A 25725-nucleotide genomic window follows, 5' to 3' on the forward strand; every position below is an offset into this window, starting at 1 on the left:
GTGTTGCAATAATTTCTGTTGTAAATGTTTCTTTTCATCCTGTTTGAAAGATGACTTTGTTTATAATACCTTTTACTTTTCAATTTTTACAAAGTCAAATATTTAAAAAAAAAACAATTTCTGACTTCCCAGCTAGCTTTTGAAGGTCTTCTGATATCACCCCTATATCATACATATGTTCTCTTTAATGTCATTTTGTTTTTTTCTTTTTCACTTAGATCTGCTATCCACATGCACATGATTTTGGTTAATGTAAGGTAGGGAATCTAGTGTGGATTTTCTTCTTCCAATTAGGCAGTTATACCAACACTACTTATTAAAACAACAAATATTCTTTTCCATTAAATTGAAATACTACCTTTCTCATATATTAACATCCTTCACAGTTGTCCCTCAGTATCTGTAGGGTATTGATTCAGGACTTGTCTTCTGATGCCAACATCTGCAGATGTTCAAGTCTCTTATATAAATGGTGATGGTGTGGCATCTGCATAGGGCCCACATACATCCTCCTGTTGACTTTGTCACCTTTAGACTACTGGTAATTTCTAATGCAATGCAAATACGAGGTAAATAATTTTTATATCGTATTGTTTATGGGATAATGACAAGGAAAAGATCTGTATGTTTTCAGGACAGATGTGATTTTTTTCCTAATATTTTCAACCCATGACTGGCTTGAACCTGCAGATGTGGAACCTACAGACACAATCAGCTGACTGGATTTAAGTAATTTAAGTAAATCTATTTTGGACTCTCTTATCTTTTCCGCTGAGAACATGTTTCTTTTTTGATCATACATAAACACACATACTTATGTGTGACTGACCTGTTTGCATACCATGTGTACATATACACACACCAGCCCACCAAAAAGTGCAACAGAGCAACAGACCGTTTAGTTCACTTTCTGCAAATATGTCCTGGTCTTTCTGGCCAATTCCACCTCACACCATTTGTACTTGTGAATACCAATCTATGAAACTGAAGGAGAAATTTACATTACATTTTAAAATTACCTAAAAATTGGTTCTTGTTTTAGGAGATAGCACCCTGAGGGATATTTCTGAATGTAACTGGCTTTAGAAGTCTTAGCTTTGATTAAAAAAAAAAACAGTTGATCTCATTGAAGTAGAGAATAGAAAAGTGATTACCAGAGTCTGGGAAGGGTGTGGAGAAGGAAGGATTGACATAGGATGGTTAGTAGTTATGGGGTACACACCGGAGGAATGACATATAATGTTCTACAGCACAGTAGGATAGCTATAGTTGACAACAATTTATCGTACAGTTTGAATTGCTAGTAGAGAGGATTCTGAATGTTCCCATCACAGAGAAATGATAAATGTTGGTGGTATGGATATACCAATTACCCTGATCTGATCATTACCCATTATAAACAAGTACTGAAGTGGCATACTGAGCCTTGTATGTATTCAGTTATTATGTTGATTAAAAAGAAAAATATAATTAAAAAGAATAAGTGTAGAAAACATAAAAAGTCTTGGCTTTGAGGTTAAAAAGGAAGGACGACTGTTTACCACGAGTCCACACCTTCCCCCTGCACCGTATGGAAGAGAACAGACAAGAAATTTCCCTACAAATATTTTGTGCTAACCTGGCCTTGTTGGGTGACCAGTACAAAAACTCCAGGCAAAGTTCTGTTTCCGATGTGTTGGGGAAGACCACATGCTCTTCCACAATCTCAGACTAGCCTCAGCCTGTGGGGCGAAAGGTGGCTGTGGGCCCAAGTGGACATTGCAAGATACTACAGTATGGAAGGAAGGACTTAATAGCACTGGTCTCCCAGCTCCAGGACTGGACTTCCACCATCCTGGGCTGAAATCTCTCTCTGCCACTTGAGCTGGGAAATCAGTCAACATTTGTGCTACAGACTGGAGCATGTCCTCCAAAGGCATATGTGGAAGCTCCGACCCACAATGGGATGGAATTTGGAGATGGGTTTTTGGGGAAGCAATTAGGTTTAGATAAGGTCATAAGGATCCTATGATGGAATTAAAATTTTTATAAGAGTAGGAAGACAGTCCAGAGTCTCTGTCTTTCTCCCCTCACCCTCTTCACCATATGAGTACAGAGTGGGGAGGTGGCTGTTTGCAAGTTAAGAAGAGAGACCTAATTCACCAGAACCTGCCACGCTGGAACCCCAACCTCAGATGTCCAGCCTCCAGAATGGTGAGAAAATAAATGTGTGTGGTGTAAGTGATCCAGGCTATGGTATTTTGTTATGGTAGCCTGAGCTACTAAGACACCCTGAGAGGCTTGGTTTCCTCATGCACAGAAAGAACTGCAGCCCATACCTTATCTTTGTAACCTATCTAGGGCATGCTTAGCATGCAGTAGATAGCTACCAGCATCCCTGGACTCCAAACAGGAAACCAGGGCGTCAGACACTGGCATGGCACACACATGAAAGGAGAAACAGGCACTGTTCACCTGCGGATTTTTCAGTCATGGTCATCTCTGGCATTCCAACAGGGCACTGAAGGGTAAAGCCCATGATGAGGCGATTCCTCCACTTGGTGGAGCAGGGACCCCGCCTACCCCTCTGGTCTCAGTACACCATCTCTCTCCGCCAGCACCCACCTGCCTCAGTTCCTGAACGCTGGCGGCCTCTGGTGGTGAAAAAGGAAATACGCTTTGTTTTAAGTCCATCTTCATTTCTGTGGGAGGAGGGTACAAGAAGAATCAAAATTTAAGGATGGCGAAACAAACCCATTATTATCTTGGTTGAAACTATATACTGGTCCATGGAGAAGGCAGGAAATTCCAGCAGCAGGTGTCTAGGCTCCTTGCAGCTAATGGACAGCCGTGAAGCTCAAGGGCTTTTGGGAAAGGTGTTTAGAAAGGATGATCTAACCCCAGCATGACTAGTGGTTTCCATTCTCGGGCTTTTCCACGGAGGCAGGTGTGAGTGTTTGTGTGCTGAGCCTGGCATATTCCAGGGGCTGTACATTACGCGCCCCACTCCCTGCCCGGGGTCTATGTTCTGTTGAGAAGCTGAAGAAGTGATCTTCAGCAAGTGACCCAGAAGGCTGCTCTCCAGGGCCCAAAGGGCAAGCTAAGTTCACCTCCCACTTTTTACTTTTTACTGGAAAGTGTTGGGGTGGTTACATTTCTTCACCCAGTAAACACAGTGGTCAGCAAAGGCCTTTGTCTTCTGGATTACAATTGAGGTTGAAGTGAGAGACAAGCTTGTCTAGGAAATGGAGTCGCTGTTACGAGCTGAATTGTGTCCCCTGGAATTCATATGTTGAAGTCCTAACCCTAAAAACTTTACAACGTGACTGGATTTGGAGATGAAGGTTGAACATCCCTTATCCCAAAGTCTGAAATCCAAATTGCTCCAAAATTCTAACTCGGTGAGCGCTAACATGCTATCCCAAGTGGAAAATTCCCTACCTGACTTCATATGATGGGTTGAAGTCAAAACATAGGCATGCTAAAGACTTTGGAAAGATTGCCCTCAGAGGATGTGTATAAGAAACATAAATGAATTTTGTAATTCAACTTGGGTTACCCCTCAGGCATCTCATTATGTAAATGCAAATATTCCAAGTCTGAAAAACATCCAGAATCTGAAAGACCCAATGATTTTGAATAAAGGATATTCAAAATGTAGGATCTTTAAAGAGGCAAGAATGCTAAAACGAGTTTATTAGGGTGGTGCCCTATGATCCAAAATGGTTCATAGATTTGGATACTGACACACAGAAGGAAGACCATCTGCAGACCCAGGGACAAGATGGCATCTATAAGCCAAGGAGAGAAACACAGGGAGAAACAAACCCTGGCACCTTGAGCTTGGACTTCCATGCTCCAGCACTGGAAGCAACTCACTGTGTGGTTTAAGGCCCAGGCCTGTGGTATGGCAGCCCTAGCGGATGGACACAGGCGCCATCCCTGGGTTTGCTTAATGGTAGCCACATACACCTTTAGGGGTGTAGAGAGCCCCTGCTTACTTGCCAAGTTGGTTTCTGGAGAGGTCTAGAGTTTTGAGTTGTCTACAAGTCCACTTCTCTTGAGGAGGCAGTGCTACCAGCTGGTTTCCCTGCAACCTCAGGAACATGAGGGTCTGAGAGAGAATGGGGGAGAGATAAGCAAAGATGGGAGTCAAATACAAAAAGGGAGGATAGACCAAGGAGAAAAGCCAGTCATTCTCCCCCACAAAACGCAGCCAAATGGCTGTAGCCACTTTTACAAGGATCCCAACTATACAGGGCTAGAGAGTCTCTGAAAACTCATGAGATTATATCAAACAGAGAAGACGCATGGAAGAGCTTCCCTGGAAATCAGTGGGATCAACTGTCACAGAATGAAAGGAGTCCAAGCACCTCCCAGGGTTAAGGATTTCTAAGAGTCACCATAAGTGGTGGACCTCTCCTTGGAGGCGTGCCCAGCCTGGAGCACATAGGATCACCTCTGGGGGAAGCAGCATGGTGCTGAGTGCCCTGGGCCTCCATGTTGGACTTTGGGAGTGCTGTAGGTTGGATCTGGAATGACTCCCACAGGTTTACGTGTTAAAGGATCAGACTCAAGTCCAAATATTCAGACTCAAGCACAAATATTCTCCACTGCATTGTGAGGCAGTGGAGCTCTTACAGGGAAGGACCTGGGCTGGGATTGTAGCTCAGTGGTAAAGCACTTGCCTAGCACATGTGAGGCATGGGGTTCGATCCTCAGCACCACATAAAAATAAAATAATGGCACTGTGTCCATCTATAACTAAAAATATTAAAAAAAACAGAGGTAGGGCCTACATGGAGGTCTTCTGGTCACTGAGGGTGTGTCCTTGGAGAGGATAATGGGACCCTATCTCCTTCTTTTTCTTCCTTTTGAGTATCAAACACGAGGAGAGTGGCTTTGCCCCACCACAAGCTCCCTCATGCAATGTGCCACCTCACTACAGGCTCCAAAGAAAAAGGGCCAACCAATTATGCACTGAAACCTCAAAAACTGTGAGTCCAAAGAAACCTTTTTTCATTATAAGTCGGTTATCTCCAATATTTGTTCCAGTAACGGAAAGCTAACACTGGGAAACAACCCCATCCTCCCGCACCCTAGCACAGCTGTACCCATGGACACGTTCTCCCCACCTTCCCATCTTTGCTCCTGACCATGTGTATTTTTGATAGCTAAACTTTTCCTTCACTCCCTTCCCTCCCCACCTCCCACCCGATTTGTCTCAGGAAAATCACATAGATTTCACTGTAAGCTGGCGTGATTTTTCTCACCAAAGCTGAAAATGAGAAACTGCTATTAGACTTACATCAAGCTGAAAAAGTCCCAGGGGAACTTCTTTCAGTGCATTTTCTGAAAAATCCAAATCCTTGAGGTGATTTTTCCAAAAGATAGCCATTTTGTCTGGCAGGGATTCCAGGGCATTTTTGGATGCTTTACAACATTTCTAGGAGTTTGATGAGAAAGAAAACGAATATTAATTAGCTTTCTCAATGCAATGGGGCCTATAAGACGGCTTCCAAATTTGATGTTTAAAAACAAGACCATTATAATAGGGCTCTGTAATAAATGCGGAGCAGTGCGGGGAACGAGGCTATGAACTCTCCTTGCCCTCACTGTCCTGCCCTTGCTCCAAGGAAGGGATGGGAACGGCAGCGTTTCCTGGGGAGATGAAGGTGGCTCACAGTCCTTCTCCTTCATTTCAGAACATCCGGCCCATTGTCCGCGGAAATAATGGAACAATTCAGAACCGTGCTCTCGAGAGAAGCTGGTTTCCCACACACATATGGTCAGACTAGAAATGTTAATGCGAGTGATGGAGAATTTCCTGGTTTAAAACCAATAGTACCAAAGCACAAATATTCTTTATGCCACTCCATGTTCCATTTGTTTTAACAAGAAAAATTCCCCAGAAACAAAAACACCATTCAGCTGGCAGTGTGGTGAATGCAGATTGTTTCTTGGTCTTATTTTATAGTGGTTGCAAGAGAACTGAACCTCCCTTTGTGGGCGGAACTATCCTCCTGGGCCAGGGTGCAAGCTGCTGCTCTGGAAAGCTCTGGGGGTGTCACAGTGCAGCTTTGACACCCAGAGCCAAGAGGGCTGGCTTGCAGGTGAGCTGCTGGCCTCAGACACTTTGGCTTGCTGCAATGCTGAGTGACAGCATCACTCAGCTACAACATGCTAGCGATAGTCCTCATACCCACGGTGGCCACCAAGAAGATGAAGTGAGAGAACGAACTCTCTGTGAGGCTCCCATGACAGGCAGAGTTGACTGTGGCTTTCACGATTTTCTTTGGGATACTAACCAAAGGGCAGGCCCAGGGCTCTGGAAATGCCTTCAGGTTGTTTCTGGAGACATTCAGACAACTGAGTGACTTGAAAGAGTGCAGGAAAAGGGCGGGGAGCTCTGTCAATTTATTGTCAGACAGATCGAGGTCCTGTAGCTTCCGAAGACCAATCCAGTTAGTGGCTAGAGGGGAAGAAAAAGCATGAATTGGTTAAAAATATCCCTGTCAGGAAAAAAAAATGACTTAATTATATCAGGTCACTGATGATAAAACATACCACTTTCTTCTTCAAACAATTTCTCTAAGTAATTTTTGGAAGCTGTCAGTTTTTGAAGTCTCGAGAGGTGCAAGAACCCGGGTGGGAGGTGGGACAACTTGTTGCTGGAAATGTCAATTTCAAGCAGCCTGTGGTTGGGGAAGAAAAAGTCAAGGCAGAAGAAATAAGAACAAAACACCACTTTACATATTTCTCCAGAAACAAGGTGTACTTTTTTTCTTTTTCTCCTTGCACATGGTTAGAGAGCATGCTGGAAAGGTAGTGCAGATGATTAACTGTTACCAGCCTTGGCATAAAGGGAAATCAAATCTTTCCTTTATGAACCTTGGTCCTGCTGACTAACAGGGATTCAAACCTTTCTCAGGCATCGACAGCAAAATGAGCTGGTGTCCTGACAGCTGAAGACCACGGAGCAGGGCTTTTAATCTTTTGGACCCTTGCAGAGCCATCCATCTGCCCATCTTAAGGACTTTGCTGCATGGCTCTGGCTCTTTAAGTGTGAGATGTTCAGAGCTCACTTGTGAGGTCCATATGCTGACCCCAAGCTCTTTCCAACATCCTTTTCTCTTACTTTAGAGATTCAGCTTTCGCAACCAGCTCAAATCTGAGGCCTTGCAGGTAGGGATCCTAAAGGAATTAATGAAGTGTAAACCTTCCCCTTTCCATGCAACCTCAGGAGAAAGGGCTCAGCCTTCTCCAAGGCCTCCAGACAGTGACTCACACTGTCCACTTGATGCTAAAGTCCTATGGTTTTGACCTTTTCTCTGAGGTCCTTTCCACTTTCTCTGGGAGGAGTGAAATCATCCACTAGTTCAGGAAGCTTCTGCCCATCATCCTCTGATTCCTGTGCAGGATCGAGATGCCTGTCTTGGTCAAGCAGTTCTGTGCAGCCATGAGTGAGCTGTATACCTCGGGCCAGATCACCTCTCTAGACCTTTCTGTGTTCACCTGCACAGGGGCCGGGAACTTGTTCCCTTGTGCCCTACAGCTTGTATAACCGTAGCTACAACTTCCTGCTCCCATTTTAGACAGAGTTTCTGTTTTTCAAAACTACAAAATACAACCAGGGAGCCCCTGCAGGAGGACAGTGGTGACAGCCAGCACGCACCTGGAGCAGATGATTTCATCTGAGGACTGCACGCCAGGCAGCTCCCCCAGGTGGTTGTCCGAGAGATTCAGCTTCCGGAGGTTGATGAGTCCCCAGGGAATGACTGAGGGGAGGGAAACCAGGCAGTTGGCAGAAAGATCGAGCTCCGTGATCTGGCAAGAGATGTCTATGAGCCAGTCGAGGTCCACCCAGGGCAACCTAAGATGGGACCACTTCACACGAAGGGCCTGGTGTTGGAGAAAAAGGAAGGGCACAGTCAAGTGGTGAGTCCAGGACCAATGCAGGTGTGGAATACAGCAGGATTCCTTCAAGGGCGAGTCTGTGTGCCTGCCCCAGACACAGTCCTGAGATGCTGGGACTATGTCCATCTTGTCTCCCAGTACCTGCCACGGTGGCCAGCACCAGAGGCATATCTGTTCTGATCCGCACCTGTAACCTACAGGTAGTTGCATGGTTACATCAACTCAATCTCCAGACTCCAGGGGGCGCCAGTGGACTCAGCCAACCTTTAAGGGGCTGGTTCCAGTCGGGGCAGAAGCACGGCAGGAATGGTGTGCAAGGGAGGCCACCGAGGCATAGAGGAGCCTCTCCCAGACTGGAGATGCAGGTTAAGGACCCCAACCTGGCTTTCTGAGTCCTTTCAGGGCTCTCTTTCCCATGATTAGGGCAGCTGTCTTCTGCAGCCACCCTCACTGTGCCAGACCACATTGCATGCTTTGTGGACTGGCTGCTTCCAAAGTGAGAGACTGAATATACAAATGATCCATGGTGACACCATATATGAAAACAGAACTCTGACCCAAATCCACAGGAACCTGCCCAGGAAACCAACCTCTGTAGCTATAATAAATAGCCCAGAAAGCTAGCCGGCTGCAAGACAGATATGCAGATATGCCAGTCCAGTGAACTAAACAATAATTTCTATGATAATTAGTCCAGAATGGCTAAGACTTTATCAATAAATGATAACTTCCCTAAATTTTTTTCCTGCTTTGGACTTAGGACCAATCAGAAAAACTAAAATATGCTCCCTAACCAATACTACAGTATGTCCTGCTTCTTGTGAGCAGCCTCAGCCTTCCCAGGAACAGCCCCCCCCCCCCCCGCCCCCGCCAGCCACATGGGAGAGACCTGCTCTTTGTTGCTTTCCTATTCCTCTTCTACTTTAAGACTGCCACATGCAAGTGACAGAGACGGATACCCTGAATGTGGTCAGCCCAGAGTGAAGGCTTTCCTCATTTGGTTGGTCTTCGTTTATTTCCATAAGAGGAAGTCAGGAAGTCCAGTGGTTTGCTGGTGTGGGGTGGCAAAAGGGATCTGGTTAAACACATATGAGCAGACTTTTCCTTTTTGATTATCAAAGAATTTGGGGCTCAATTAGTCTCTGAGGAGAGGAAATCTGCTTTTTGGCTTGTTTCTCCAAAGCAACTGGAAATCCGTAACGGAAAATTAAAGGAGCAGAAATATAAACAAAAATTAGTGCTTCGCAAATGGGAAATTTAAGAACCCGCAGGGACTGTGGGAAAAGTACCAATGATGTGGGATAAATTGGCTTTCAAAATCTGGCAGCAGCAGAGGTGTTCTTATATGGCCACTAGATGGCAGTGTGTACTTGTCTTTATCGTAGCCAAATCCAGAAAGGCTGGATTCATACATACTCCTTCAAGCTCTGGTCTGAACCAAAGGAATGATCAGGCTCCAGTCCCAGCCCCCCAACCCCGTCCCCCAGTATTTCTTCCCTTTTATCTTAAGTTTGAAAAAAATTTAAAAAATATATTCACGAATTGTTAATATATTGTCACATTTGCTGTTTCTCTTCTCTACAAACACATCCACACCCATACACCCACCTTACTGCTTGCTGAATCATTTGTAAGAAAACAATATACCATAACACTTCACCCCTAAATCTTCAGCACATATTTATGAAGAACAATGATATTTTAGTATATTAGCATATAATTTTCAAGAAACATCACACCAATATTATCAAGTCCATAGTTTATGTTCAATTAATCTCAGTTATCCAAGAAATGTTTTCTATAACTACTTGTGTCCTGATCCTGGGTCCCATCAAGAACCACACACTGCATTTAGTTGTCATGTCCCATTACTTTTCTTCAATCTGGAAGAGTTCTCATGCATTTTTGACATTGGTATTGTCATTTTCCAAGCCATTCCAGTTGTCTTTATAGAATAATGGCCTAATCTGAATTTACTCATTGTTTTCTTAAAGTTTAGATGAAGCACTTTGGAGACAATGTTGAGTCCTTCCCACTGACTCCCACCAGGGGGCAGTAGATGTCATGTGATCTTACTATTGCTGCCAAGTTGGATTTCCTGGTTAAGATGGTATCTGTTCATTCTTTCATTTTACCTTTTGTGATTAACATACAATCTGTGATTCTCTGACACTATGTGAATACTCTTGCTCCTACATCATTGCACCCAGTGGATTTAATATTGTCACTCTTGCTCTGAATCAATTAATACAACGGTGGTTGCAAAGCTGTGATTTTTTTCCCCTAAATGATGTCTGTTTCTACCTTTATTGCTTGGCATTCTTCTGTGCACAGGAGTACTCCCCCATCACATTTAAATGTCATTCTGGACTCATAGATCCCTTTTAAAAAAATTCAAAGCATCATGATCATTATTTCTTTTGATGTCTAAGTTATCCCCAATTTTCCAGAGGGAGTCCCATCTAGGTGGCTCTTGTGTTCCTTTAACATAGCCCTATCAGTTTCTGGGTGCTTCCTTACTCCCGAGCAAAATGACTTGTTCTAGTTTCTTATGCTGTCCAAGTCCAATCCCTGGAACCAGTCCTGATTCCCTTTAGTGGAAAATGGAATTGAGAAACCAAGATCAGGGTGTTAGGTGTGCTTGTCACTGCTGGAATGACACTGCTTCTCAGCCCATTGATCTGACACAGCTCTACATTTACCAAGAGTGCGTTCTGATGCCCCTAATTCAAACTCAGCACATTGTGTTCTTCTTAACCTTTCATTAATCCCTAACTGCACCACCCTTTACTTTGGTATTGTTGGTTTTAATCTATTAAATAAGTGGTTTGGGTCAGTTGATGTCCAAGTCACTTTTGGATCCAGGGTATTCTCTGGCTGCTGGTCTGCAAAGCACTGTGGGCTCCCCTCACTAGGGAGTCTTGAGGTAACCCTGCGATCAACTCAGCAACAGTCTGAGAGGAAGGTCACCAGGCAGTCTTTGCAAAGTCAAGTCAAAGACAGCCTTCTGCAGGGCCTCGCTGTCTCCATCCTGAGCTCACAGAGACATACCTAGGTCCTGGGAGTTGGGGCCAGACAGCTGGACGCCAAGCCAAGGTGTCCAGATTGCATTCCAACTTCTTCCACTCCCTCTGTATGGCCATGGTGGTTGTTACACATCAAACGATTTGGACGCAAACTTAAAACAGCAACCAAATGCAAGATGAAAAGGAGGTTTCAAAACCAACCAGGAGACTGGTTTTTGTTTTAAACTTTGACAACAGATTTTAGGTGTCTGTGGAAAGTCTTACAAATAAAAATTTGCAAGACAATGAGAATAAACAAAACAACAGGAAAGAATTTGATTATTACTGTGACATGAGCTAAATGTGACACAGATGAACTAGACATCCTTGGGAGACAAGTACCGAGGTTGCTCTGTGTACCACGATACAGTGGTAGCCTCCTTACATCTCCATGTCTCCTGACCTGGAGGTGCAGCCTTGAACTGCATAAGGAGCAGGGCTCAACCTCGGTTTGCTTAACTAACTTCATGAGATCTGCGCAGCTTGCAGGGGAGGTGGACACTTTCTCAGGCTTCATCTAGCTCAATTTCTCCTGTATTAAGTTCCCCACTGAATCTGGGCTGCACTGACTCAAACCATAGGTCATCTTCTCTGCTCTGACAGGTGGCCTAGCCAATCAGAACCTGGATGAACACACCTCCCATGCCCTGGACTTCCTTTATGGCTCCATGTGACGTACACCATGCAGCAGACACTAAAATGTTTGGGTACAGAGAGAGCACACAGCCCCCAAGACCTGCAGGCCCTCCTTTCTATATAGCTCTAATAAGATCAATCATCTTAAAATATCATCTATATCATCTTAAGATGTCTGCTAAAATTCCTCCAACCGCTCTCCCACTCCAGCTTTACCTTCAGCAGAAGATCTTCACGCCTCCAGGATCTTCCCCTAACCCATGTTTCCAACTTCCATTCTCACCCTCTTACTCTACAACCTCTCTCCACCTGCCAAGAGCAGTAGTTGTCCTACATTCCTGCTGTTTGCGGGACTAATTTGTTCTAGGTGAAAGAAGTTGAGCGGGGGAATCAAGGCTGAAGAGATACGACAATCAAAGCGCAGACACTACTTGCCTGGAAATGAACCACAGGGCTCAGAAAGTGGGTCCAACCCTGGCATTCACAGGATGGGAGTGAGGGGTAAGAGGATGTGCACTCACTATGGGTGACTGTCCCAGGGTGCCCAAGGGCTGCCAGGTCCTCTGGGGCTCCAGGTGTTCCCCCTGGGATAGCATTGTCATGGTGACAGAAAGTGTGGAGATGAGAAGACTGCATGGGAAATAAGGTTGGCTGGGCCTGGAGCCAAGAAAAACCTTGAAAACACTCCTAAGAGCTTGCCTCCTTTAGATGGTGGGTGTCCTAAACTCAGCAAGGGCTCCAAGATTCCATGGGCAGGGTTGATCTATTAACTGTTAAGTGTTAACTGTCCTGCTAGGCAGTGGGGTGGGAATAAAGCTGCAGCACTGCAGACAGAACCAAACCCAGAGAGGTTAGGGTCCAGAGGGAAAGAGGTATGAGCATGCACACCTGTGCATGGTGTGCCTCTCGGGCTGCCCTACTCAAGGGTTCCTTGATCTTCATGGACTCATATATGAGTACACAGTAGGTGGTCGACCATCTAGCTAAAGAAGAACTCTTCATGGAAACCTTCCATGCTTCTTTTGGGGTGACCATCCTATCAGAAGAAAATCACCAAGAAGAATGAATGGCCATGTGTACTACTGACTTCCTTAGACACTGGGGAGAGGAGGAAGCAGAGGCTGCTGCCAGGTTCTAGAGTTCTTTTTAGGTCCTACACCAGCTGGGTTTCTTCATGACCGACATCTGATAAACTCAAGTGCAGAGAGAGGTGGGAAAAGGCAGAAGAGGTTTGAAAACATGACAGCACTCTTGGGAGAGTCACATGGCAAAATGGTATCTGGGTTAGACAGAGGTGGACAGACACGTAAGGCTTCCACCGGGTCTTGGGTTGGTTTGGGAACTCTGGATTACGCAATGCATTGTCTATCTGGTGCACAGGCATTCCAGGGTGCTTCAGTGTTCACAAATTGCCACAAAGAAAGGAGAGAGAATGTCCAATTAAAATGATGTCCATGTACTTGACACAGAAACAGGCCCAGCAAGCCCTGAAGTGCTCATTGCTTATTTGTGTTTAGTCCAGGCATAACAACAATAAACAAGGGTCTGGGGAAGCACGGCCAGCCATTGCGTAATCCAGTCCATGAAGGCTGAACTGCAAAATCAAAGACAGCTGGCTGCAGACTCCCACCAACTCAACGGTCAGCCACACCCACCCCTGCGTACACAGATGGAAAATGTGTTCTTGTTTGTCTTCCAGCTTGAGCCCTTTAAATGGCAGGCTAAGTAAGAGGAAGTACCACTCTCCCCAGAAGGCCCAGAATCATGACTTAGAAAGCTTGTCTTCTTAGGCCTTGGTAGTGACTGGGATGGTTTCAAGAGGATTCGATGTGTTTAAGGGCCATGGGTTCCCTACCGAGAGTGATGCACAAGGATGGTCTCCATGGAGCCTGCTGTCCAGGGAAGCAATTATCTCTCCTGATACAATACTTCTGGAAGTCACTGGACACACATGGTACTGGCCACCATGACATCTTTTAAGTTTCGATGCCAGTTAAACCCTACTGGTGAAAGAAAAAAAGGGCTAATCAAGAGCTAGTCCACAATACTTTTTAGCCTGGTTTTGAAGCTCTGGAGATTCAGGCTGACACAGAAAAAAGATTCTTGGCTCCTGGCACAGGCAGGTGTGCCTCTGCCTGATTTTGTGTTGATGTTCACGCCTTAGCAGGTCTCTGCCGACCCCATAAGCGAGAACTCATAGCTCTTCTTGCTCTGTTCCCAGCTCATTGTTCCTGTTGGTTGGTCTGTGCTAAACATCTGTAGGTAATTGGGTCAGGTTGTCCCCACTGGAGACTGAAAGTCCCTCGAAAAAGATGTCCATTCAATTAAGACACACATGTTAAAATGGCAGGAATACACGGAATGTTCTATGATTTATTTTTCAATCCTTGGTCCATACAAACTCAAGTTTTGGAGGTAAGCAAAGATTCCTGCCATGATGGTGGAAGACACTTTCTCCTTGTTGAGCCAGCCAGGAAGACAAGAGCCATTTTGATAGAACTAGCGAGCAGCTGGAAAAGGTGCTCAATCTACTGGTCTAATTTAAAAGGAATCAACTCTCTCAAAGGCCTGAGGAACAAATCAAAGATAATACCCCCAAAATAAAGAAGCTCAGAGCAGCAGACCCAGTGACTCTGGGTCCCAGAAACTCACACAGATGGTGACATGTGAAGACTTATGCCAAGTCAACTGAGCAAGGCCAATGACAGAAGAGAAGAAATGATGGCTGAAGAAGGGGGTCGGTTGGGGTAAATTTCAAGCCTGAAAGCAGGGAACTCAGACCATCAGGAGCGGCTCTGAGTGAGAGGGATCCAGCTGGACAGAGAATGAGCCATGCTGGGACAGCAGCTCTGTCCCCACTTCCTTGTGTATGCCAAGGCTCCAACAGAACCAGAATAGGCTGTGCCTTGACCTTGACCCCAGACAAAATCCTCAGTGAAGTCTTCTAAATACCTACTTCTCAAGTCTCTGTGTCTGGTGGAAACAGGCTGTTAAGGTGAGGGAGGACATTGACAAAGATGGAAAGGACATGGAAACTTGACTGCTGTTGACCTAGCACATGTGGCTGCCCATGGAGGGTGAATCCAGGCTATGTGCAATGGTTGCAAGGTTAGGGCGATGGGTTGAACGTGTCCCTCCAAAAAGATATGCTGAAGTCCTTCCACACCTCATACCTCAGAGAGTTATTAATTAGAATTAGGGTCTTTACAGAGGCAATCAAGTTAAAATGAGGTTATTAGGGTAAGCCCTCCTTCAGTGCGACTGGTGTCCTTATGAGAAGATGACATGAAGATACACAGGGAGAATGTGGCCATGTGACAGGAACGAGGCACCTACTAGCCAAGGAACTCGAGCATTGCTGGCCAACACCAGAAGCTGGGAAGTGCGGCAGGACTCCCCCGTCAGAGTCCTGGAAGGAGCCCAGACCTTGATTTTGAATTCTGGCCTTCAGAACTGCGAGAGAAACAATTTCTGCTGCTTCCAGCCACACAGGTTTTGGCCTTTGGTTATGGCAGCTCTGGGAAACTCACACAGATGGTGACACATGAAAGGAGGTGGGGAGGAGGATTCAAGACCTGAGGGCCCAGGACATTCCACCAACAGAGCCCGCGGATGGAGACAGGAAAAGAAAGTACCAGATTCTTGAAAATCTGCAGGGCTGCCTGCTGGGAGAGTAGGTTACAAACATACCACTGAAAGGCAGAGAAAATGATAGTAAAATCAGCCACCCAATTAGGGGAGAACCTGTGAGGACTCTGTGGTGTAAAAGCAGAACTGCAGAAAGGTCCTGAGAAGAAGAACCACAGAGAAGAGGGAAGGGAGAGATGAGGAAAGGGAGCAGAGATCCTTCTAATCTCAGAAGGGTTTCAGTTAATTAAATGACCGCAGGAGAGACAAAAATGAAACCAGTCCTGGCCCAAGAGCATGTTTGCTAAAAATGTTGTAAATATCAGAATTAGCACTGGTTAGCTGCCAACATACCGTAAGACAAACAAACAAAGGAAACATTGCCATAGAAGCTCAATAAATGAGAAATGTTAAATTCAAAAAAAAAACTCACAAGACTAACTTCTGATTATAGATTAAGTAATAAACACAGCAGTCCATGCCTGTAAGCATTCTGTGATGGATAATTTTAGGTGTTAAAAATATTTTAAAAATCTATATAGCTGGAAAAGCATTATTTCTGGTGTTCCACCTCCTGTCCCTCACCCTGTGGCTCTGGGGACTAAACTCAGGGCCTCACACATGCTAGTCAAGTGTTCTACCACTGAGTTACATCCCAACTCTTTCTAAATTTTATTTTGAGGCAGGGTCTTGCTTTTGATCCTCCTGCTTCAGCCTCCTCAGTAGTTGGAATTGCAAGTGTGTACCACTCACTATGTGCAGCTGCATTCTTTCTTGATGGGTCTGTAAGTTGGTGGACTAACTGGTGGAAGATCCCATCTCAGCGTGGGAAGGTACAATCCCATCAGTAAGGGGCCCAGATAGAACATGAAAGTAGGGAAAAGTGACTTTCTTCCTCTCTCCTGGAGCTGGGATGCTCTTCTCCTACCCTTGGATACCAGAACTCTATCTTCTCTAGCCATCTGACTCTAGAACTTACAGCAATAGTCCCTGGTTTCTTAGGTCATCAGACTTGACCTGAGCCAATTTATCAGCATCCCATGGTCTCCAGCTTGCAGATGGCCTGTAGTGGGAATTCTCAGCATCCACAACTGCATGACTCAGTTCCTCTAACAAGTCCCCTCTCATGCATCCATCCTACTGGTTCTCTCTCTCTGAAGAACCCTGTTTAAACCAGGTACATTTGAGACCAGACTCTGTAGGTGAGCAGTTTGGAAGCTGAGCTAGGATCTGATGGTAACACCCTCTTTGCAACTCCATTAGGTGTGTGCAAAGCACATTTTTCACCCTAACTCTAAGCTTGACAGTAACCCTTTAAAGTTGGTGTACTTTTTCACAAAAAACTCAGAGAGGTGACTTGTTCAAAGGCCATAGGATCAGGATGGCAATTTGGATGCCTGGTGCTTGATCTATTTCCCTTCAACTGTGCCTCTATGTTCACCAATCATGGGAAAGCTGACGAAGCAATTCAAAGGCACCAGGAGAGAAAAACCAAGGCAGGGCAATCATGATAAAAGACAAAGGACTGCAACGCCCAAATGCCATGGTGATGAATCTTTATGTTATGACACAGGAAAAAATGGGTAAAAGAAACATGGAAATGCAAGAAAGGCATTAGCAGAATGTAAGAGATGAAATATACACAAAAAATAGAGAAATTATGGAATATATATTAAAATAGCAATGGGAGATCCACAAAGGATTGGGGCAAGAGAAAGAATTCTGTTTTACATAGACAAGAAGCTTTCTTATCGATTAATTAGATTCTGAGATATAAAGGAAAAGCAAATTTAAAAGGCAGGCTTCCTATGCACCTTATCTCTTGTCATATGTATCTTTTGCCCAGAAGAAGACAAGGTAAAGGAAGAAACCAATGAAGAAAGGAAAAAAAAAACATGCCTGATTGTTTGGACGTTAAATATACTCTTTTAGAAAATGCTTGAGCAGATGAGGAAAAACCAGCACCCAAGAGAGACACTTTCAGAATAATGAAAGCTTCACAATTAATAGAGAAGAGAAGGCACAACTCAAATCACAGTAAAAAAAAAAAAACTAGTAAAAGTGAAACAGAACTTGCCTCACTCCACTTTGAACAGAAAGTTAAAAGACAGCAGGAAAATGAAAATAATTAGACTAAGAAAAGAAAGACCAAAATTAAGTTAAAACAATGAGGTCAACACATAAAATCAATTCTAGGGTGTTTGAAAAAATAATGAAATGTCAAAACTCACTTCATAATAAATAAAGTATCATTAATTGTATGCTGTCTCTCTCTCGATACACACACACACACATATATGTATATACTACATGAAAGTGATACACATAGTTTTAAGGACTACTGCATGTAGTATTGTGGAAAAAATAATAAAATAAGTGAAAATAGTGAAAACGACACTAAAACAAGTGATGTAAAAATCAGTGTTTACGTTAAGGGAGATTTTGTCCTCCACTAGAGATAACAAACCAGCTGGCTACACTGACATGCAAATTTTACTCACAAACATAAAGATCCTTTAGAAGAAAAAATACTGTCTGAGATAAACAAGGAAAATAACTAAGGAATCACCCCCAAAGGCTGTTCATCCAATATAAATTGTTTTCAATCAAATCTTTCAAAGAACAAATAGTCCCCATGTTACATAAATGGTTCCTTAATGCAGGACTCACTTCGTTTTATGGGTCAAAACTAGTAATTTTGCAAGGGCCATTAAAATTCCAGCACCGTTACATGTATGTACATGGATGCAAAAATGTAATAAAAGCTTTAAAAATAGAAAACAACTAGACCAAACTCAAATATTTCAGTGTGGAGGACAAATAGGGTCTCAACAAAACAGCATGGTGGCCACTTAGGGAAGCCCAAAGCACCCTCCAGCACAGGAAGGGAAACACAGTATTCCTCCTTTAATCATTGGAATGTCAAAAGTTATTTAGGAAAATGTGTTACTTTGTCTTCACTAAAATTCTTAAAAGCAGGTAAAGAGAGGGTTTTTATCCCTAAAATCAACATTGTACTTGTTTTTCCTGTAGCATTTCAGTTATTCCTTTTAAAAAATAGGACACTTACAAGAAATTGCTTGTCATCTGTTCCAACTTAGGAATTTTGCCAAGAGCTATTTGAGAGAGAAAAGCAAGAAATAAAAATAACTGGGTGCAGTTAACTAAGCCATTGAATTTACTAGTAGAAGAATCCTCAGTTTCCTCAACTTTTAAATAAGGACAACAATTTTACCTCGCAGGAACGAATAAGAGATTAAGATAGATTATTTGGTCTATGTAGATAGAAAGGAGGCCAATGCATATATAAAATTTCAGTCATCCATCCATCCTGCTATCCACCCACCCACCCACCCATCCATCCATCCATCCATCCATCCATTCATCCCCCTATTCATTCATGCAATTACCCATCTACCTATTCACATGCAACCATCCATCAATAAAATACCCAACTCCTATCCATTCATGCAACCATCTATTAATCCTGTCTCAGGCCCTACACTGTGGGGACACACACAGTGAGCAAGAGTGGCCAAGGTCCCTGTTTTCAAGAAGCAGTCCAGTCCAGTTGAAGAATTGACATTTAACAAGAATGCCACCCAAACACACAACCCCAAACTTTGGTAAGTGCTATGAAAAACCAAAACCAAAACCAACCAACCAACCAACTAACTAAAAAACCAGATGGGAAATTCTGAGAGACGTAAGAGTGTGTGACCAGGTTTTGGGGTAAGGAAGATTTTCCTGAGGGTGTTATGCGAGGCTAAGGCTGGGATTCGTAGGGTGTCCCTGGATTAAGGAACAATGTAGAGTGCTGAAGAGGCAGGCACACTTATTTCCTGGTTGGGAAGGGTCCACCTGCTGGTATAGCATTGGACAGTATTGTCTCTACCGTGCTTTTGGATATTTTGGGTAGCCCCCAATTCTTATAAATGCAGGCTTTCATCTTGTTTGTGATTATGTCCTAGTGATAACTTTCAGAAAAGAAATATCAAACTCTGAGCAGCTCACTGGGGGAGAAAAAACTTGTATAGGTTTTATCATGTGATGCCAATTACTTTTACACACATGGGACCAATTTATAGTGGCAGGATCGTGATACTGGTGCGCCTATTGCTCCACAGCCCGGCCAAATGTCTTACTCAGGGTTTCTATTTATTTTTGCTAGTTTAATAGGAGTGACAGTATTTTTAAGTTGTTTTAATCTGAATTTCTGTAATTGCCAGTAAGGTTGTATATGCCATGCCATGATTTGCTGTCTGTGTCTTCTGATGTGTAAATTAACTGCTATGTTGCTTAACTTCTTAGCCAAAGGAATCTGTGAGCAATGCAACTGCCAAGGTGTAGATACGGCCTGGCTGCTTCTGAGTTCTAGGCATTTGGTGATAGTATTATGATATTCATCTAGTGCTAGGACAAGATGAATGCCTACTTGAAAGATGCCTACTTAAAAGATCCATTATTTGGAAACTAGAGAAAACAGACACAATACAGTTGTTTCTCCTTATCCATGGCAGATGTGTTTCAAGACCCCCAGTGGATGTCTAAAAACTATTAAGAGTCTCAAACCCTGTATATAAATGTGTTTTTTTCCTACAACTTTTGATCCAACTTTAATTTATAACTTAGACATAGTAAGAGATTATCAATACAAACTCATAATAAAATGGAAGAATTATATCAAAATACTATGATAAACATTGTGTGAATGCTCTCGCTCTCTCTCAAAATATCTGAATTGCCAGCATCACTACTCTTGTGCTTTGGAATCACCATGAAGTAAAATAAGCTTTACTTGAACACAAGCCCTATGATATCCTGATAAGTAATCTAATTACCGAGCCAGTTACTAAGTAATTAACAGTCAGGTATCATATATAGCATGGATATACTGGTCAAGGGGTTGATTCACATCTCAAGTGGGATGGAGTGGGACAGTGTGAGACTTTATCACAATGCTCAGAATAATATACAATTTGAAGTGTATAAATTTATTTCTGGAATTTTCCTTTTAATATTTTTGAACCAAAGTTGACTACTGGCAACTAAAACTGTGGAAAGTGAAAAGCACAGATAACAAGGGACTACTGTAATGGGCTGAATTTCTCACAAGACAAAAGAGAATTGATGGAAAGATGCCTGGAACAGTCCTGAATTTGCTTTCATGACTTTTGGAGGGCAGCTGAGGGCTTTCTCTTCCTCATAAAAGTTGATGGTGAAAAGACCAAGACATGGGGATTCAGAATCTGCTTCCTGGCATTGCCTCTTACCCCTGGGAGTCTTGCTGGTTCACAGATTTAAATCTGGGGGTGCCAATTCCCATCTCTTCCACATGAAACAGTACCACTAGCTATGAGCGGGATATAAGAAACCAAGATGGTGGCACTGGGTGTGGAAATACTCTTGAAAGCACAAAACTCATGAATAATACCCTTTGTACCAAATATGAGGCCTTACTTAAGACGAGAGTGCCCCCCAGAGGCCTTAAGTGTCTCAGGAAAGGCTGGCAGCCCGTGGCCATCAGACACACTCATGAGCGTGTGCTCAGCTGACACTATTAGCAGCTTCCACAGGCTCCAGCAAAGGCAGAGAGGCCTCCTTTGCTGCTTCCCACCCCTTTATGAGCATCCTGCAAATACAAATTCCAGATCTACTGGATCACTCAGATGAAGGGCCTTCTTCAGCATAGAAAGTGTGGCTGTGCTCAGGCACCACACGAGTGGTGGCTTATCCAGAACTTTTCAGCTATATAAGCCAGAGCAAATCCAAAAACGTAATAATAATAATTATTGGTGTTATAAATTCCCCTTTAACTTCAAATTATTTGCCAGATTTGAAAGAGGAAATTAACAATTTCCCCACTGGGTTGTTTCAAAATTAATTTTGGCTCTCATTTATTTCCAACACTTAAAACCGCCCCAGCAAACCCTGCAGCGTGGACCTCTAACTGCTGAATGGGGATGGACATTGTGGTAATTCTAGGACCTGGTTAAGCCTTTCCTGGCATTTCTGCATTTTCGTGCTCCTCTCTGGGTGTAAAGCAATAAGCTATTTTTCATGGCAACAGAGAGAAACACTGACAGAATGTTCTCCACGAACCCAGGCTGTATTATTAGACATGCAGGCAAGAGTTGGCAGCTCTAAGAGGACTACTGGGCAGCCAGGGAAATGGCTTTGCCAGGTCCAGCTTGGCTTTACTTTTGTTCTTTCAAAAGTATGTTGGAGCGGACCAGACCGTGCAGTCTGGCTTCTGGAACCTGGTTACCCAAACACCAACAAAACCCAAGGAGCCAGACACCGGCCATGGGAAACCCTCTGTTGCCAACGGAGGTGGATTCTGGAAGCTTGAGAACCAGGCAGTGCCGGGCCTAAACATGCAGTGGAGGGTCACTGTCACCAGACTAGCTGTGGCTTCCATAAAGGCAGCAACGATATTAAAAAATCCCCACTGGCCAGTGGGGGAGGCAGAGCACAAACACACAAAAAACAAAATGGCACAGAAGACGATCACCCTAAAATGTCACTGCATGGCACCCAATGACCTACTCACCAGCCCTGGAGGTAACCCATGTCACGAGTGCCCTGGTGGGATTATTACTTCAACAAGGTCACTGCCGTGGATGCCGGTAAAGTCAAGGGAACTTTCAGGCCACGGATCATGTCAACAGAGCACTCTTCTTATGCCTACCATTAGTAATTAAATATTCCAAACCCCAAATGTCAGTACAATCCCAGGGGATATCTGGAAAGGCAGGAGAGCTTACCTCTGGCTCCTGAGTCATTGTTCCCTTCCAGACCTCTCCAGGCAACCAGCCCCCTCCTCTCCCCAGCCAGCAGCCCAGAGGGAATGTGCTATTGCAGGGTAGAGGTTGAGGGGCAGCCAGACACATCCACTCTAAGGCACTGGCTTTTGAAATTCACTTAAATCATAAAAATAACACCTGCTTTAGGGAAGCCCAAGGAATCCTTATGACTCAGGCTGTGCTGAAATTTCATTTCCTCTTCTGATTCGACCCAGAAAACCAAGGAGAAGAAAAGCAACATTGTCTTTTCTTTGTCTCTTCACTGGCAAATGCAACCATCACTTCCGTGCTCTTTGCCACCCTTGACACACATGGTGGGAGTCACCCTGCAGGACAGATCACAGGCTGAGATGCCGACTGTTTCTGCTTTTAACCTCGGGCCAAGAAAATCAAAACCACTGCTCTCAACCCTGGTGCATGTGGGAATCACCTGGGAAATTTTTTAAACTTCTGATGCTGGGTCCCATCTTCAATATATGAATTTAATCAGTGAAGGGTGTGGCCTGACCATTGAGCATTTAAAAACTCCTAGGTATTCTGATGTGCAGAAAAGTGAGAGTCACTGGTCTCCATGGAATCTGGGAAGTACATTTCAGAAATTGGAAAAGGGGGAACAGCTCTGGCTTCAGGAAATACATGCTTTGGTCTGGACGTCAACCTTGTCTAGTATTTGTTATCCTTGAACAAGTCATGTAAATCTTAATACCTCAATATTTTCATATGCAAAATACACTATATTCCCTGTGATTCTTACTGAGGTACAGAGAGGACCAAATATGATGATAAAGGGTTGTGAAAAATAACCGTTATAAAATAAAGGCAAGGGTTAGATGATCATTATTTCTTTTTGCATCATGAGGCTAATAATAATAGTAACCAGTGAACACTGATTAATATTGAGCATTTACTGTGTGCCAGGCCCTGTGCTCAATGCAGAGCTGCCCTCCACAGTGGGTAGAATTCTCTCTGCTTTATAGCTTGAGAAAACCAACCAAGACACAAAGGGATAACAAGGTGCAGAAAGTAGAATGCCAGTATTTTTAGAAACAAGGAAATTAGCAGGAATAAAGGAAGGGTGAAAAAGAAATAACAATAAATATATACAAAAAAGATGAGTGCTAGGTTATAGATCAATGGTAGAATGCTTGCCTGGTATGTGTAAGGTCCTGGGTTCCATTGTCGGCACCATTTAAAAAAAAGGTGGGAAGAGTAAACCAATATGGCAGATCCCATACAAATGTGACAAATGTGAACCGAGTAGGGTCTTCTTTCAAAAGACACACACTCAAGGTAAAAACTGAACACAAAGAAAAAAAAAAGAATATAAAAGTCAGAGAAAGCTTCTTCGTTGACACAAAGAGAAAGAGGACAATATGGCCACGGGAAGAGTAGATTAACTTAGTTTGTAGGACAGAGGCACCAAGAGGACTAAAGTGTTGATAAAATGAAAATAAATATCTGTAGGTGAAAAGTCACAAACCAGGTATGTGAAGCAGGCCTTATAGAAACGAAAGAAGAATGAGAAAAAATTTAGTAGAAGTGTGGAAAATATACATAAGAGTAGATGTATATGTATGTACATTTGAACATGTACAATTATGCATCCATATAAGTATAGATCACTATAACTGTATTTTAGATTCTGATAAAGCACAAATAAGGGCTTGAATAATAATATGACCTATGAGTTACATTTAGAGAAAAAAATAGAAATAAACAAATATTCAACTCAAGAAATCTGAAAAAGGAACTATAGCCAGGTTCCATATCCATGGTTTCTACATGTAGATTTAACTAACCATGGATCAAAATCATTTTAAAAAGACTGCATCTGTGCCAAACATGTACAAACTTTTCTTCTTGTTATTATTCCTTAAATAATTAGAAATAACAGCTAGTTATATAGCATTTGCATTGTGTTATTATTCATATAGAGATGATTTAATGCATCAGGAAGATGTGCATAGGCTGTACAGAAATACTATGCCACTTCATAAAAGGGACTTGATCATTTGTGGATCTGGGTATTGTGGGGGCTCCTGGAACTCAACTGTACAACAATAATAGGTGATGTCTGTCTATTAGGTAGGTCCTTGCCGTGTGCTAGACATTGCTATTAGAATGCAACAAATAGTACCATATTTAATTGTCAAGAATCCTCTGAGACAGGTGCTTTTTCCCTTTTCCAGATGAAGAAAGCAAGACACACAGAGGGAGGAAGTACCAGACAGAGCCAGAGTAGCAAAGACTGGAGCCCATAATAGAAGCGGGAAGTCTAGTGTTGGGGTTTTGCTGTGACTTCACCATCAACAACCAAATACCCAAAGAGGACATATGAAGGGAGTTAGTCCAGATGAAGCTGAAATTAACAAAATACCAGATAAAACAAATCACGAACATCAATAAAATTTTTCAAGTTCCTCAATAGGGCCACTAAAATACATAATCATTGGCTGTTTAGATTAAGTTTTGTAGAGAAAAAGTAAAGCAAAACAAAACAAAACAAAAACAAAAAACAAACTTTAGCATCATAAATGAAAAGAGAAATGGAATTGCAAATCCAGAAAAAGATACAGGGAAAATAAAAGCAGCGCCATGAGGGCAAATAAAAAATCTAAAGGAAATAAACGATTTTCTACCAAAATTCCATCTCCTTAACTACATGTAAGGGAACTGACCAATGACTTTAAAAGAAGTCAGCAAACAGACTTGCTTTATCTAAGTAACTTTAACATCAATATTTCCTACAAAACATTTCCAGATCGTAACAAAATAGAAAGTTCCCCAAATCATGTGAAATAAGCATAATCTTATATCAAATCGCATTAAACAATAACAATAAAAAACTATTGATCAAGTCATCTTCAAATATGGATATAAAAACTGTCAATAAAGTGTCAGTAGCTGAAATCCAGCAGTTAAAAACAAAACAACTAGTGTTTATTACAGGAAATCAAGGTTAGGTCAAAACTATCATATCATTTATTAAATCAATAGAATAGAAAAACTATATGAATATATCAATAGTGATGAAAAGGACATTTGACAAAATTCAACAACCTTTCTGCTATGGTTTGAATTTTAAAGGTCTCACAGGCTCACGTGTTAAAGGCTTGGTGCCTGAGCCTTCTAGGAGCAGCCTAGTAGGAGGAAGTTAGGTCCCTGGGGGCTTGCCCTTCCTTTAATGGGTATTGGGTCCCTTGCCCCTTTCTCTAGGTTTCCTGGCCACCATGACATAAGCAGCTTTGCTCTACTATGTACTCCCAGCCACAATGCTTTGCCTCATTATAGGCCAAAATGACAGGACTAGGTGAGTATGGACTAAAATCTCTGAAACCAGGAGCCAAAATAAACCTTTCCTTCTTTTAAGTTATTTATCTCAGGTATTTTGACACAATGACAGAAATCTGAGTAATACACTTTCCTAATAAAAACTCTAAGCAAAACTGAAAGCACAGGAACTATCTAAACACGAGAATACACTTACCAAAAGCCTATGGAAGTTGTTTGTAAATTGCTGACACCAAGACCTTTAAGATTAGAAACAAGATAGATACACCTGCTATCATCATGATTATTCAACTTTCTAAATTTCTAGTGATACACAGTAAGACAGAGAATACAATAAGTTACACAACTATTTAAAAAGAAGAGACAAACTTGTTTTCAATTTGCAGATGACTTAATCATATACC

At 42.9% G+C, this 25725-nt stretch overlaps 1 protein-coding gene across 2 annotated transcripts in view; it reads right to left on the minus strand.

Moving 5' to 3' along the window:
• Positions 1-25725, minus strand: part of LRRK1 (leucine rich repeat kinase 1) — a 171160-nt gene that overhangs the window by 45900 nt on the left and 99535 nt on the right. For both annotated transcript variants that reach the window (XM_081289694.1, XM_081289695.1), the window contains exons 7-12: positions 7655-7881; positions 6547-6674; positions 6288-6451; positions 5288-5425; positions 3981-4093; positions 2605-2681 (exon numbers count right to left, since the gene is read on the minus strand). In XM_081289694.1, the coding sequence (XP_081145820.1) occupies positions 2605-2681; positions 3981-4093; positions 5288-5425; positions 6288-6451; positions 6547-6674; positions 7655-7881 (847 nt within the window). The remainder of the gene's footprint in view (positions 1-2604; positions 2682-3980; positions 4094-5287; positions 5426-6287; positions 6452-6546; positions 6675-7654; positions 7882-25725) is intronic.

Source organism: Spermophilus citellus (assembly GCF_964194105.1).
Source record: "Spermophilus citellus genome assembly, chromosome: 4".
Taxonomy (NCBI): Eukaryota; Metazoa; Chordata; class Mammalia; order Rodentia; family Sciuridae; genus Spermophilus; species Spermophilus citellus.